This window comes from Pelobates fuscus, chromosome 8 (assembly GCF_036172605.1).
Source record: "Pelobates fuscus isolate aPelFus1 chromosome 8, aPelFus1.pri, whole genome shotgun sequence".
Classification (NCBI taxonomy): Eukaryota; Metazoa; Chordata; class Amphibia; order Anura; family Pelobatidae; genus Pelobates; species Pelobates fuscus.
The window spans coordinates 46,958,410-46,974,209 of record NC_086324.1 but is presented as its reverse complement, the minus strand read 5'-3'; the positions used below and the strand labels follow the sequence as shown (position 1 = coordinate 46,974,209).

At 35.3% G+C, this 15,800-nt stretch overlaps 1 protein-coding gene across 1 annotated transcript in view; it reads left to right on the top strand.

Annotated features, from left to right (window-relative positions):
• TTN (titin) overlaps window positions 1–15,800 on the top strand; it is a 244,075-nt gene that overhangs the window by 42,204 nt on the left and 186,071 nt on the right. The window contains exons 36-43 of the mRNA XM_063429784.1: window positions 54–219; window positions 327–558; window positions 1,612–1,896; window positions 2,577–2,702; window positions 3,735–3,923; window positions 5,664–6,224; window positions 6,833–7,354; window positions 7,970–8,026. Coding sequence (XP_063285854.1) covers window positions 54–219; window positions 327–558; window positions 1,612–1,896; window positions 2,577–2,702; window positions 3,735–3,923; window positions 5,664–6,224; window positions 6,833–7,354; window positions 7,970–8,026 — 2,138 coding nt within the window. The remainder of the gene's footprint in view (window positions 1–53; window positions 220–326; window positions 559–1,611; window positions 1,897–2,576; window positions 2,703–3,734; window positions 3,924–5,663; window positions 6,225–6,832; window positions 7,355–7,969; window positions 8,027–15,800) is intronic.

Genomic DNA, 15,800 nt, shown 5'->3' with positions numbered 1-15,800 from the left:
AAAAAAATGCGCTGTGCCATGACAGGTAAATGTATAATTTATTTAATACGCAGAGTGAAAATTCAGAGTGAAAGATACGTACATCGGCTTGTTATCCCAATGGTCCGGATGGGTGATGCTGGACAGTACACCGCAGTTGCTGGAGGAAACACATCCATCGCTAATTTGTATGTGGAAGGTCGCGATGTCCGCATCACATGTCCGAAAAAAGAAATTGAGGTATTTTTTCAGCAATATTTTTAAATATGAGCAGCCAAAATGATATAAATCTCCTTATAATGAATGATGTGGTTTTATTAACCATTCAATGTTCGTTTTTTCATTAGGTTGTTGAAAAACAGAGAGCAGTGGTTGAGTTTGAAGTCAATGAGGATGATATAGATACTCGGTGGTTGAAGGATGGCATTGAGATCCATTTCCATGTTGAAGAACGATATGAATACATAGTTGAACGACGTGTGCATCGTATGTGCATCACAGAAACTAGAATTAGTGATGCTGGTGAATACACAATTTTGGCTGGCAAAAACAGAAGTTCAGTGACACTTTATGTCAATGGTTAGTAAACACTTCTCTTTTTTTTAAAGCATATTCTGAAATATATAACCAGGACAGCCAACCATATTTTTCCTACATAATAAACTACTTTAAAACACTACTAGAATTTGCATTTTTTTTGTTTAATAAAGTGCAAATAAATATTTGATGGTGTGCTTATGTTTGAGCACTTAAAGGAACACTATAGTCACCTACATCACTTTAGCTAAATAAAGCAGTTTTAGTGTATAGATCCACACCTCCCCTGGCTATGATTGACAGAGCCTGCATGAAAAAAAAACTGGTTTCACTTTCAAACAGATGTAATTTACCTTAATAATTGTATCTCAATATCTAAATTGAACTTTAATCACATACAGGAGGCTCTTGCAGGGTCTGGCAAGCTATTAACATAGCAGGGGATAAGAAAATCTTAATTAAACAGAACTTGCAATAAAGAAAGCCTAAATAGGGCTCTCTTTACAGGAAGTGTTTATGGAAGGCTGTACAAGTCACATGCAGGGAGGTGTGACTAGGGTTCATAAACAAAGGGATTTACCTCCTAAATGGCAGAGGATTGAGCAGTGAGGCTGCAGGGGCATGTTATATACACCAAAACTGCTTCATTAAGCTAAAGTTGTTCAGGTGACCATAGTGTCCCTTTAAAAGTAAAAGGGCCATTTTAGAACAGACAAAAACTAAAGTTGGAAGTAAGTGTTTAGAAAAAAAAATCAAGGACAGAATAGGGGGTAACCCTTAATATTCTAACTTGAGCGAAAAAAGGAGAGACAGGCTGTCCTATTTTAATGACAGATCATTGAATCCTAAAACATAACTTTTAATAGTAGTGAAGTAAAAGGTGAAAAGAAACTAATTAAACAAAAAAAAATGTTTTGAAAAAAGAGGCATAGGGTAAGGGAATAAAGGTAAAATCTAGTAAGTATTGTTCCACTAGATAAGCAACTGTATACAGAATTGTAATGACATTGTGTTATATTATTTTACTAGAGCCATTACTTGAAGAAGCATGAAGAAGTGTTCTTATTTAATATGACTTTTTAATGTCTTTTTTAGCTCCTGAACCACCAGTGATAATACAGAAACTTGAGGATTGCACGGTGGAATCTGGCAAACCTGCTCGTTTCACCACTGTAGTTACCGGCAAACCACAGCCCACAGTTGCTTGGTTCAAGGATTCCACCCGGCTTTCACCAGGCTTCAAAAGCAAATTCCTTCACGATGGACAAGAATATACCTTGCTACTAATAGAGGCATTCCCAGAAGATCAAGCACTATACACTTGTGAAGCTGGCAATGACTATGGACTTGCTACTACTTCTGCTACACTGATTGTCGAAGGTAAGCATGTACTTCAAGAAAAACCCTAACATTAAAAATAAATATTGTTATTTTTTACTTTAGAGTGTTTCATTTCCGTGTTTAGATTACTGCTCTCCCCCACCCCCACCCTGTTTTTGTTTTGTATTTTAGTAAGAAATAAATAAGAAATAAAACTTACCTGTCAATCAGGGACAATCTCCTCTCAGGAACTGCTCCACCTCAGATGACATCATTAGTTCTGATGACTTCTGTTCAATTTGACACTTCTTATAGAGAAGCGATGGGGACATAAGGTCTTACATAGCAAACACCACAATCTGTCAGTCCATTGCTTCTATATGAGAAACTTTAGAGGTGTTCAGGGTCATCATGCTTAGTTTGATGATACCAAATGTGCATATCTTTAAAAAATGTAGGTCTTCATTGTGGATGCACATCTAATGGCTGTTAGACTGACAGGCACTAAAGGTCTGATTTAGTCAGTATGTAAACTTTGCTGTTCCACCGAAATGGCAGTGTTTTATGTTGCCAGAGGAAATTAACTGGCCTCTAAGTAATGACGATGAAGTGATTTTGGTGCTTTGAGTGTACCTTTAAAAGATAAAGAAAATAATGTATGCTGTTGTTTGGTGATTAATCAACAGTGAGGATTTTTCAAGGAGATGACCATTTAAAAATGTGTGCTTTTTCACGTTTAGTTCCAGAAGTTGTGTCCCCAGATTCGGAGACACCAGTATACCCACCAGAAATCATCACACCTATTAAGGATGCCATTACTTCTGAAGGACAATATGCATGTTTCCAATGCAGAGTCTCTGGCACAGGTTAGTAGACTTTCAGTCAATCTCATATCTGTTTTCTTAATGTGTTGCTGTAAAATGTATCTATGTTTTCCATTGTGTTTCTATGTGTTTTTCGGTACAAAGCAGATACATTGTATTTAAGTAGGGAACTATTAAAAAATATAAATGTTCTGTCTGATAGATATAAGAAAGATATAAGAAAACAATTCTTGTGATGAAATGAACATGTAATATATTGGTTTTATTCCTTTGTATTATATAACAAGACCATATTTTTAAGTTCTAAATAGTGATGTCCCGAACTGTTTGCCAGGAACCGTTCGCTGGCGAACACAGCTTGTTCGCGGCGAACATAGCTTGTTCGTGGCGAACGCGGCGGGCGAACATATGCGATGGTCGGTCCGCCCCCTATTCGTCATCTTTGAGTAAACTTTGACCCTGTACCTCACAGTCAGCAGACACATTCCAGCCAATCAGCAGAAGACCCTCCCTCCCAGACCCTCCCACCTCAGTGACAAATAGGGGGCGGACCGACCATCGCATATGTTCGCCCGCCGTGTTCGCCATGAACAAGCTATGTTCGCCGGCGAATGGTTCCTGGCGAACAGTTCGGGACATCACTAGTTCTAAAACATTAGCTTGTTAAATAAGATTTTTAGAAAACTTGCTAAATGAAAAGACCCAAAATATGTGTAAGAAAGTGTCTTTGTAAGTAAACGTCAATCATGACCAATAAACAAAAACTTAATTAACTTTAGCTTATTTGTAGACAGAGTGTTATGTTTACAGAAACTTTCAGAGAACATCAAATTATCCACCTCTCTAAATAGTCTGTAAAGATATCCCTCTTTATCTCTCAACAAACCATACCTGCAATAGCTTCCAATAATTAAACACTTACTTTATATATGTTTTATATTTGTAACTTTGAAACTTTATTGCTTATGACTCCCAGGGCAAGCTTGAAAACAACTTAAATCTCAATGTATTATTTATGGTAAAACACTTTATCAATAAATATTGCAAAATGACATTGTTGATGTTTTAACGCAGATCTGAAAGTATCTTGGTACAGCAAGGACAAAGAGATTAAGCCTTCACGTTTCTTCAAAATGTCTCAGTTTGAAGATATTTACCAACTTGAAATCGCAGAGGCTTATCCTGAAGATGAAGGTGTTTATACCTGTGCAGCAAGTAATATTCTTGGACAAGTCTCATGTACTGCAAATCTTAAACTGGAAGGTATGTCAACAATATTTTAATGTACACGATCTATTCATCTTAAACATTATAATTAACATTGTTACTGTCTGATATTGTTAACTAACTCACCTAAAACATCATTGTATCTGTGATTGACAAGTACATATTCTTTGAAGGAATATGGGACCGTTTTGTTACATTGCTGATTGCTACCGTTACTTTTTTGTTCTGTTTTCTCTACTGTGTTGTTGCTGTCATTTGTTGCCACTTTGTTCGCCATTTGTTTTCAAAGGTGCAATCTTTCTGTGTCACACTACTTTTCAAAGACACATACAGTACGGAAAAACAAATTAATCAAATTTCCAATCTTCACATGAAAACCAGTAAGCGTACAAACATGACAAAAAAATAAAAAAAACACAATCCAATATGAGCATTGTGTACATAACATTATAGGGTTTATAAATAATATCATATATGATCGAACCTTATACATCTTTATATACATGTCAGAATAATGCCATAATAGTAATTATAATCAAATTTTAATTTTTTTTTTACACAAGCTAGCTTACATCAAATTAAAAGTAAGCAATTAAGAAGGTTTAAGCTTAATATTTATATTACAGCACTTCAGTTCAACCTTATTTTAACCCTGATTTTCAAATAAAGGTTGGCATGCTTCTTTACAGGACTTAATAATGATATGGCGGTAGCAGCAGTTCCTCAGTGGCAAATTACTTCTCCTGATTCTATAAAGAAGGAGGTGGCTGGTCAATGCCCTGTCTTCATCCAGCCTATTTCAAGCTGTAGCGTGCATAGTGGCGAAACAGTGCGCTTTGTGGCAAGGGTTTCTGGTTTTCCAAAGCCAGAAATTCAGTGGTGGCATAACCAAATCATAGTACTTCCTTCTAAAAATATAGTCTTTCATTTTGATGAGTCTACAAACACAGCTATATTCATTATAGTCGATGCCTATATAGAGCATGCTGGTAAATATATATGCAAGGCAAGAAATAGTGCTGGTGAAGTCTCCTGTGCTGCCACCTTAACAGTGATTTCCGAAGGTAAAACCCCACTACCCCATCCAGTGGGTCATATTTTGAGAAATATCACTTGAGCACTCTTACTAATACAACTTTAATCCATTTCCATTATCTTATATAATGTAACCTTTTCATGACAAGGGGCTAGACAGATCCCTTCATATCTTGGCAAGTCATCTGTCATGAAAGGGTTCCTGGTAATTTAGTACTCTTCTTATAACCAACGTACCATGACCTCACTTTCATCCCAGTCACTTACCTTCACATCTCATCAACTCACCTTCCAGTATTATTCTTACTCTTTCCAAAGTCTAGATCTTTGCCAGTCACCAAAAATATATCCTCTGATTTGGAAACCATTTTCACCTTGAATCAACAGTAAAGTACAACCTAACCTTTGAAGCTTCAGTAGCCAACTTACCTAGTGTATACAAAAGAACTTAATTCGTAAGAGAAGCAGGGACCTCTTTTACTCTGGACCATTAATGAACATTCTTAATCCGCATGAAAAGCGACAACGAAAGAAGATGCAACCTTCTATGTCAGCATGAATCTTGACTCCTCCATCCTTTGTCATTTTTGTAAATGAGCATGCAAATAGCATGCCTTTTAGGTCGTCTGTTTGGTTTATACCAACATATTTGTTTTTATCATGAAGGCCCATCATCATCTAGATGTTAATTTTCTTTTTTTTTGTTTTTTTTTGTTTTTGTTTTTTCACTTGATTATGCAGTGCAATCCATAGTTAGGCAAAGTTCTGGAAATATCATTACAGAACCTGTCAGCACGCAGTCAGTTTCAGAAGCCAAACTTAATTTAACAGAATGTAAATCAGTTCAAGAACCTTCCTCTAATAAAGGTACACAGGTTTTCGAAAGTGTTTCAGAAAAACCTACCATTGCAGCTTCACCCGAGGAAAAAACAGAATCTCACCCCAAGGATACAGTTGACGATGTTGAAAACACGAATGTAGCTACATCTCCCCCACCAGATACCGTTGTGCAAGATATCAGTTACCAGTCACCCAAGATTCTTCTCAAACTTCATGATATGACAGTAAAATGTGGGGAAATTGCTCAATTCATCTGTGCTGTGCAAGAACTCTCCCTAGATGTCACATGGAAGCATGAAAGTTACATAATAACTGAAACTGAAAGAATTAAAATGTCGCAAAACGGAAATGTAATGTTGCTCACTATACACAACGTTCAACACACAGATCAAGGGATATACGAGTGCAGTGTAAAAAATAACTATGGAGAGAAGGCAACAACTGCTGTACTAACTGTAGAAGGTGCTTATTAATTTTAATACTACATTTTTTTAATCATTGCTTTTTATATTTACATCACTCCCATCTAATTCATTAGATATTTACTTGGCTTAGTGGATGGCTCAGTCACATATTCATTGAACACATAGGGTAACATTATATATTGGCCAATAGAAATGAGGAGGCATCTGTTTTATGATATAAACACATTCTTTAGAAAAAAATAAAAAATATAGTTTGACCAAAGCTGATGACATAGTGCCTTAATGTGTAATGGTAATACCTGCATGCAGCCTAATGCTATAGTTCACTCTCTATAGTGTCCTTTTTCTATTTACATTAAAATTAAAATAAACTCAAATAATTAGTGCTATTTCTTGATGCGTCCTCTAATTTTTTTTTTATTATTATATGCTCTGCCAGGTTTAAGACATTCTTATTAACAGAAACAGAATGCTAGCCAATATATTGAACATGAGCCATCAATTACTATTTTATATTTTGCAGCTTAATGCAATTAAACTTTACTCTACAGCCCTCACTAGGTCCTTTAACTTTTCTTTATTTTCCTGTGTTTGTGTTCTGAAACGCTCTGAAACTAACAATTTCCTGACTTTATTCTTACCTAGCTAAAGAAGCCCCTGCCAAGGCAGTAGCACAAATTACAATTGACTCAGATAAAAAAAGTTATAAAACACATAAAGAAATTCAAATTAAGACCGCTTATGAAGCTAAACAAGACCCCACCAAGAAAACATCCAGCCTTACAATTACTCCATCACAAAGACCACCAGGACCAGAAAGACAAAGAAGCAAAGATTACTTTCCTGACGTCATCCCTTACGATGAACTAATAGATTCCTGCGCAGTAGTACCAGCATTTCTCGAAAAACTGCCCCCTGAAATCTTTGCAAACGAAGGCTCCGACATCTCACTCTTTTGCGTTATAAAGGGAATACCTTCACCTTGTGTTATCTGGCTTTTCAACAAGCTTTTAGTTGATGAGTCTGCAACATGCCTCTTACGAAATGACGGGTCACTCTGCAGTTTAAAATTGTTGAAAATTCTTCCAAATCAGAGCGGTACATACACATGCAAAATAATAAATGCTGCAGGAGAAGCCGAATGCGACACTCGTCTGAGAGTGAAAGGTTGGCAACTGCATGTTCATTCAACCTATCAGTTGATCCTGCATATCATACTATGCAGGCATGTCAAGGCATGTTCACATGTACACAAAATAGGCTGCATACAATATATAGAGCAGATAAAAAAAAAACACTCTAAATTATATAGATATATATATATATATTTATACATTTAAAAAAAAACTATTTCTTTTAATTTAATAGCTCTGGCATGTAGTTGTTCTGTGTCAATGCACATGTTGATTGTTTGAGACAGAAATGGGCAAATTTGTCAAAATTCTTATTACTGGATAATTATATATATTAATATATGTATATATATATATATTATATAAAATATTATTATGATATATTTTATACAATATATAGCAAAAATAATAACAATGCTACTAGCAATAATTGAATAATACATGGTCTAAAATATATAAATATCATTTGTATTTATTAGTATCAAAATAAATAATTTAAGCAAACCTGATTCCTTAATATTTTGAATTTTACATAACATTTGCTCATTCCAAGTCTTCACTGTCTACTGGTGATATTTCAACACAAAATGTATTTAATATGTATATTTATATTGGTATTTATTTTGTATTTATTTATTTTTTATTTTAGCTTTGGAAAAGGTTCTTCAGGAGAGAATTGAGCAGCAGATTGAAATGGAGGTTAAAGGTAGGTAAAAACAAAAAATGTTTAATTAAAATGTGAATTGACACCAAAAATACAAAAAAGTCAAAAGCTCCTGTTGAAGCTGATGGGAGCTTTTGATAATTAGCTGGCTGATCAAGCACTTGCTGATAGTGGAATCCAATACTAGGTTTGTGAAGATAAGTATTTTCTTTTTACATTATATGATGCGTCATAAAGTTCATTTTTCATGATAACTTGCTTAGGGTTTTAGTAAAATATAAACAATATAATTATGCTTTTGGTTTTGCATGACTTTGCTTTGGAAGCTAAATATTTGCATTCAAGGGATTTTCTTAATATATTTAATTTGTTCAGTTTTACTTTATTTTCACATTTCTGTTAACACCTGGTTTTAAGATATTCTTGTTGCATGATAAGGGATATAAAAGGTTTTGTCATTTTAAGAAAATTGACAAAAGAATATGGTGATGTTTTGATCTCAGCTGATTATGGAAATACACAAGTATGTCATGTTTGATGCTTTTGTTTTTGACACATAATGCATCTAGATACCTTACATGGCTTGCAGATGGCCTCAAATATATTTAACGTTGCTTGCTTTTCTCTGTATAACATCGTAGTTTGCGGCTGTATTAGTTCGAATAAACGCCTTCTCGTTTAAATGTAGATGATTCTTGGTTAGATACGTTTTTGTAAAATAATATTACTCACATTCAAAAGGATTAGAAAGGGCGTTTATTCTGCTGTCTGCAAGTCAGGTAAGATCCTAATATTAAGCATTAAAACCCACTAAAACTTCTTCGGACAGCTGCACATAAAGGGAAAACGTGTTATTTAAAATTTTTGAGATTTATTTTGCTTGTCGAAGAAGAAATTCCAACAGTTTGAAGAAAGAACAAACAGCGAACGATTTTGGTGTGAGAATCTATAAAAAAAGAACAAGGCATTGCGTTTATTCGAACAAATATGGTGAGTGAATATTTTTCTGGATTTGTTGTTTTTGTAGCATGAATAAATACATACATATAAGTAATACATATATTTACAAAATATATACAACCAAGATTGGTCAAATGCGAGATCTTTCTAAAATTCAAATTTCATCTTTCACAGAATTGTTCGATGTGGATTCTGAACAAGGAATCGGAAGCAGAGGAACATTACGTGGTGCGTTTTCTGACACTGAAGACTACTTGGATCATGGACTTGTGTCCTCAAGGAGATGTGCAAGTCGCACGTCATCTATTGGTTCCTGGTCAGAAAACCTAAAGCCTTCTTTCACTCAAAAATTGGCTTTTCGGTCTGTGTTAGAAGGGGAACCTGCAGTTTTTCGCTGTAAATTGGTGGCTAGTCCAATGCCAAAAGTTTCTTGGTTTCATAACAACAGACTAATTGGTAAAGATTTGAGGCGTGTGATAACAACAGATAGTGACTTGCACATTCATGACTGTAGTTTGTTAATCAAAAGTGTTGAGGATCGAGATTCTGGAAGCTATCGTATATTTGCTATTAACAGTGAGGGGTCTGCAGAAAGTACTGCTTCTATGCTTGTTGCTCTGAGGGAAGAGCAAAATACTAAATACTTAGATTTTGTGAGATACTCAGAGAAAACACATGAAAGCATTGACTCATTAGTTCAGGAAAGAAGAGAGAGTAGATTAAAGGTTGACCTTAGATGTGTTGGTTCACCTCATGATAAAAGGAGAGAAATGCAAATTTTGCATGGCATTTACCCTAAAAAAGGTGTAGTTAGAACTATTAGTTTTGAAAGACTTTGTTCTATTAATTCTGACGAAAAAAGTGCTGCTGAAAAATGGAGAGTAAGTCACAGATTGTTAGATAAGGAAATACAGAAAAAGCTTCAACACTTGCGAGAAATCAGAAAAGCAAAGAGGGGAAAAAGAAGTGTTTCGTTTTCCTCTGATGATGCATATTCTGATGCAGACATTGAATCTTTGCAAAGTGATGCAAGTTCTGCAAACTATTGTGTAGAAAAAGAAAGGTACTCAAAGACAACTTCTTCTGAACCACCAGAGCATGCGGTCTCGCATTACAAGGCAAGAGTGGGAAACTTAGTAAAGTCATTTGATAATTTACTTCAAAAGAAAGAGCCCGTAAAGCCTACTATTCTGCATGATATATCTGAAACAGGCATGTTGCGGTCATTCTGGCATGCGAAGGAAGAAGAAATCAAACATTATAGCTCTGAAAAAAGTGATAAAGTAAACAGAGATACAAGTCTTCACACATTAAAGCAATTGAATAAGGAAGATCGGGAAGAATATCAGAATGTAAGTATTCAAGAGAAAACTACATTTTCAGAAGTTTCAACTTGTTCACTGGGAGAAGGTGAGGAGGATTTAGAATTGGCAAAACTAACCAACCAAAAAAAATATGAAAGTTCTAGAAAACTACAAGAACCTAAAAAGCAATTAAGTATCTCAGACAGACCTAATGAGGTCAGCAGACATTCTTTTCATTTAAGAAAATATAATACAGATGAAAAGAGTGAAAATGTTCCTTTAGATACTCGTGTGAAATTAGAATTTTCACATGCTCCTGTTTCTAGTAAACCATTATTTAGCACCGCAGGTGTGTCCACAGAAAAAAGAGAAGTTGAACTGGAACTGCAAATACCTATTTCACCAATAAAATCAAAAGAACAAGCATATTCAGAGTCCTATTTGACAAGTGGTATACCTTCAAGAAAGGAACAAGAGGAAATGAAACTTCATAGTCAACAAACAGTTATAGCTTTTCATGAAATCGTTAAGAAATCAGATGAAGAAAAAAACAAAGAATATTTCCATTTTGATGTTCAAAATACATTAAAATCTCAAGATTTTGCTGCTTGTTCTATTGCACCACTGGGTAAAGAATTTGGTGATAGGATTAAAAAGGTTGAGAAGCCATTCGAATTTCCAGAATCCAACCAAATGAGAGAACCTAGTTTTGTCAACATCGCTGCACACAAAAAGAAACAAGACAAAGTTGCAGTATATAGTTCTCATAGAGCCAGAGAAGTCGATAAAGACTCTTTTCATGAGATATGTAGAAAAAGTGGAGAGAAAGAGGAGGTGGATGTTCAATTGGGAGAATCAATTCAGTTGCATGGACCAGTGAGATCCAGAACACTACAAGACACGGCTCAAGCTGGTATAGTAAATAGGATTACATACAGAATGGATGAAGAAGTGAAGAAACAACAGAATATTTATGAAGAAACATGCCTTGGAGATATTCCAATTAGTCAGACTGCAGAGGTTCAAATGCTAAAATGTAATATAGAAATAGAAGAAGCTACTAAAACGAAGGAATCCACTAAAAGCGCATTGCGTATTTCCTCAAACAAAAACAGACAGGATGAAATTAAATGGGATATTTCTGATACAATCAATGAAGCAAATATTAGCTCTTTTCATGGGTTATTTAAAATAGAAGATGGAGAGAAAGAAAAGCTTGAGTTACAACTGGGAGAACCAGTTCACTCTAAACTATTGGAAGACATTTCTGAAAGGAGCTTGGTAAGTTCAACTGTTCACAAGATGAAAGAAAATGAAAATAAATTGCAACAGCACACGCTTAGAAAAAGATCTTTCGATGAAAGATTTAAGAACAACGATGAAATCATGCAAGAGGTAAAAATTAAATTGCAAGAACCCATTCAAATTCATAAACCTGTCCAATCTAGACCTGTACATGAAGTGTCTCAAACTAGTTTAGACAAGTCAGATGTGCATAAAGCAAAGTCAGAACAAATTGAATTGCTCTGTTCTGACAAAATCAGTGGCGTTGTCAAAAGCTTTTCACCTGAAAAAAATGAAAAAAATGATGAAAATAAAAATATAATGGAAATAAAAATGTCTGAAAGTATTGAAATCGATGAACCGGTTATCTCTAGGCCACAAAAAGTTGTTACTTCAACCATACAAAAAAAGAAGCAGGAAGACATTGAAATGCTAAGATATGATAGAGTCTATGAAGACAGCAAAATCTCTTCTTATGAAATATTTGAGGAAAAAGATAGGAAGGAAGACTTGATTGGAATGAAATTGCCAGAGCAGGTTAAAATACATGAACCTATTGTCTCTGAAAAATGGGAAGATATGTCTCTAACTGGCCTAGTAAGTCCAGCCTTGCACAAAGAGAGACTAGATCAAGTTAAAATGCCTAGGATAGGCAATGTTAGTGATTTAATTGAAAGCTCTTTTCAAGAGACATTTGAGACAAAGAATGAAGAAGAAGAAAAAGAATATTCAGTTTCACAAGAGGATTTAAAATCTTCAAATGTAGAGAACCGTTCCATTATACAAACAGTTACTGCTACATCTGTTTCAGTTGACCAAGACGAGGTAGAGTTACAGTTGCCAACACCAAAAGAAACTACAGTCACAACGGCAAACGAGATGGAAATTCCAAATGAGCTGGAAAAAGAGATTTCTAGGAGTGAAATACCTCCAACAAAAACATTGCAGCCCTGTCCAGCAATGTTTTTAAGTGACATAGAATCTCAAGAAGTATTTGAAGGTACAAGTTGCACATTTACTTGCAATTTCTGTGGCTATCCACAACCAACTGCCTCTTGGTACAACAATGACAAGTCAATACCACGGAATGAAAACTATGTCATTTCTACAACAGATTCTAAATCCTCCTTAACTTTCTCTTCTGTCCTTGCTGAACATGAAGGATCAATAACATGTGTCATATTTAATCAGTATGGAACTGACACAACATTTGGCAAACTTAAAGTAAAAAGTCAAGAAACTGAAGAAAGAGATATAGATAAAGCATTGTCAAAATGTGAGCTTCTCATTTCCAAACATGATTATGAAGATGATGAAGAAGAAGAGTTGTTATGCCTTTTTCCAGAGAGCATCGAGCAACAAAAACAGGTTAGCGATGCTAGTAAATACAGTCTACAGCTTCCTCTATCCTCTTATGAGCTACCTTGCAAATCAGAGGACTCCACGTTTTCTGTAGAAATTAAAATAATTGCTCCCACCCCAGTTCCGGAATATGAAGAATCTGACAAGGAATTAAAAGAAGAATTCCATCCAGTTGAAGTTCCAAGTGAATCAAATATGTCAGATCAAAAAATTAAGCACAAGTTTACATTTGCTTTTGATGTTGCCCATGAGATACCAAAAATAATTCAGGGAGTGGAAAAGCAAATAGACTGTAAAGTAGGAGACTCTGTTTTACTAGAATGTATTATAGCTGGAAAACCTGATCCTGTAGTAACATGGTATAGGAACAACACTATACTGGAAAGATCTGAAAAATTCAATATAGAAGAAATGGATGGGGCATGTAAACTATTAATCCAGGATGTCAATGAGAATGACAGAGGTGAATATAAATTTGTTGCCCAGAATCAAGCTGGTACAGTGGAAAGTTTAGCCATACTTGTAGTACATGATGTTTCAGATACAGATACACAGCAGCAACGAGCTCTTGTGCATGAGGAGACAATTGATGTAGAAACCATTTTATGCAATGTAGAAGAAGTTAAACACATTGATAAGGCAGAAGAATCAATTATTATTACAACAGATGATGTAACCAACAATGCACTTCAGGCTGTGGACATTATTAGTCAAGAGGAATTTGAACAGCATCAGTTGTCACTGACAACTACAATAGAAGATTATTTGCTAGAAACAAAGGCATTAGAAGGGAAACCTGAAAAACCCAGGTCTAAAGTACATCCAGGGGAACCAGTTGAAATTGAAATAGAAGTTAGAGATTCATGTGGTTTAAACTTTATTCCAGAGACTAAAGATTCATGTCCTCAGAAGATATTGCAAGAGACCAAAGCATTAGTACAAGAACCTGAAAAAACTGTTGAAATTGAAGTAGAGGTTGTGAGGCCACACATTTTAAAGTCTACGGAAGACTCAAAGCTGACAGAATGGGAACCTGAATATTCAATGTCTGAAGAACAGTCTGAGAAACCAATCAGGATTGAAGTGGACGTGAACGAATCATGCCATCAAAAGTCTATGGAAGAGACTGAGGCATCAGAAGGGGAACCTCAAAGACCAATGTCTAAGTTACATCCAGAGGAACCAGTTGAAATTGAAATAGAAGTAAAAGATGCATCCATTTTGAACTTTATTCAAGAGACCAAGGTATCTGAACCTAAACCTGAAAAATCAGTGTCTAAAATGCATGCAAATGAAAGTGAAAAAACAGTTGAGATTGAAGTAAAGGTGATTGATGGTAACAAAGAAACACAACAATCAATAATTAACAAAACAGTAACTACTGAACTGAAAAAGGAATTGCCAATAATACCAAAAAGAAGACGCTCTTTTGTTAAAACTAGATCTGCAACTGACACTGAGCAAAAACCAGTGGAGGAGAAGACTGTAGAAATTACAATAACCGAACAAAGTCACAGTTTAATAACAAAAGATATGAAAACTACTGATGTTATGAAAGCTTCACCAGTAGTCCCACGAAGACGGCGCTCTTTTGTGAGGAACAAATCTGAAACAGCAATTGAGGGTAAAATAGTAAAAGAGAGTGTTGTTACCACTAGCGATAAACAGAGCCTCACTTCAGTCACTAAAGGAACAGAAAAGGTGGAAACAAAAAAAGATTTGCCGAAAGTGCCACAAAGAAGAAACTCTTTGAGACGTAAATCTGGAGTAGATGCTGAGAGTAAATCTCTAAAAGTAAAAAGTGCTTCTTCAGAAAATGATTTAGTGAAATATGAAACTGATAGCTTTAAGAAAGGAATTAATATTGGGGAAGCACAGCTCCCAAAGGAAATTACATATGTTGATCAAATTGATTCAATTGGAGTAGTGGACATGATTCATAAAGATATTATTTCTGATGTTTTAGAAGCTGGGACTGGAATGCACTCTGGTGTTCCTGAGCCTGTATCCACAGAGAAAGGTGTTTTCTCTGAGGAAACTGTAGTTTGCTCAGATAACACTGATCAAAACATTGAAAGTATAGATAAGAGTGCCAATAGTGCTTTCGATAGAATGGATCCCAGTGAGAACAGGTTAACTTTGAATTTGGGTGAACTGATCAGAAAGAATTATGTACTTAATGAAGAAGAAACGAAAGAGGATATAGTGCATGTTGAATATGAGGATGAGAGACAAATTCTAACTAGTGAACGTATTTTGGCAAGCATCAGCAAACATTCTGAAAAAGAAATAAATGTAACAGATGTTACAAAGCAAGAAGGTGAAATACAAGATAGTGAGCATAGCTATTCTGAGATAAAAGGTCATAGCATGGTTGAAAATATTCAGAGATTAGATGAGCCTCAGGATGACGCAGCAGAAGCAAAGTCAAGCTTCTCGCTCACTGAGTATCTAATTAGTGAAGGAGGACAGGAAGCTATTATTCCACAGGGTGAACATAATAAAGATCCAGAGATGGGGCATATTACATCTTTAGAAGTTGAGGATGTAAGCTTCAGAACATTCTATGAATTTTACGAAAACCAATCTGCAGTAAATCGCCCATTTTCCCCTGAATCAGAAATGTCTATAGAAGCCGGAAGTGTTTTTAGTGATGATGCATTAGGTGCAGATCAGTTTTACACTCCACCATCTTCTATTGAGCTTTTTCGTTCTCCATTAAGTGAAGTTTTTCTTAGTCCAGTGGAATCTCCAGAAGGTTATTTTACACCAGTTGAGCAAATACCTGGTAGTGTTGAAGTAGAAAGACAGTCAGAAATTGAACAAGAAGATACTGCAACTAAATATTTCAATACGGAATATGTCATGGCACCTTCAAATGTTGGTGACTACAACTTAGTAACTAA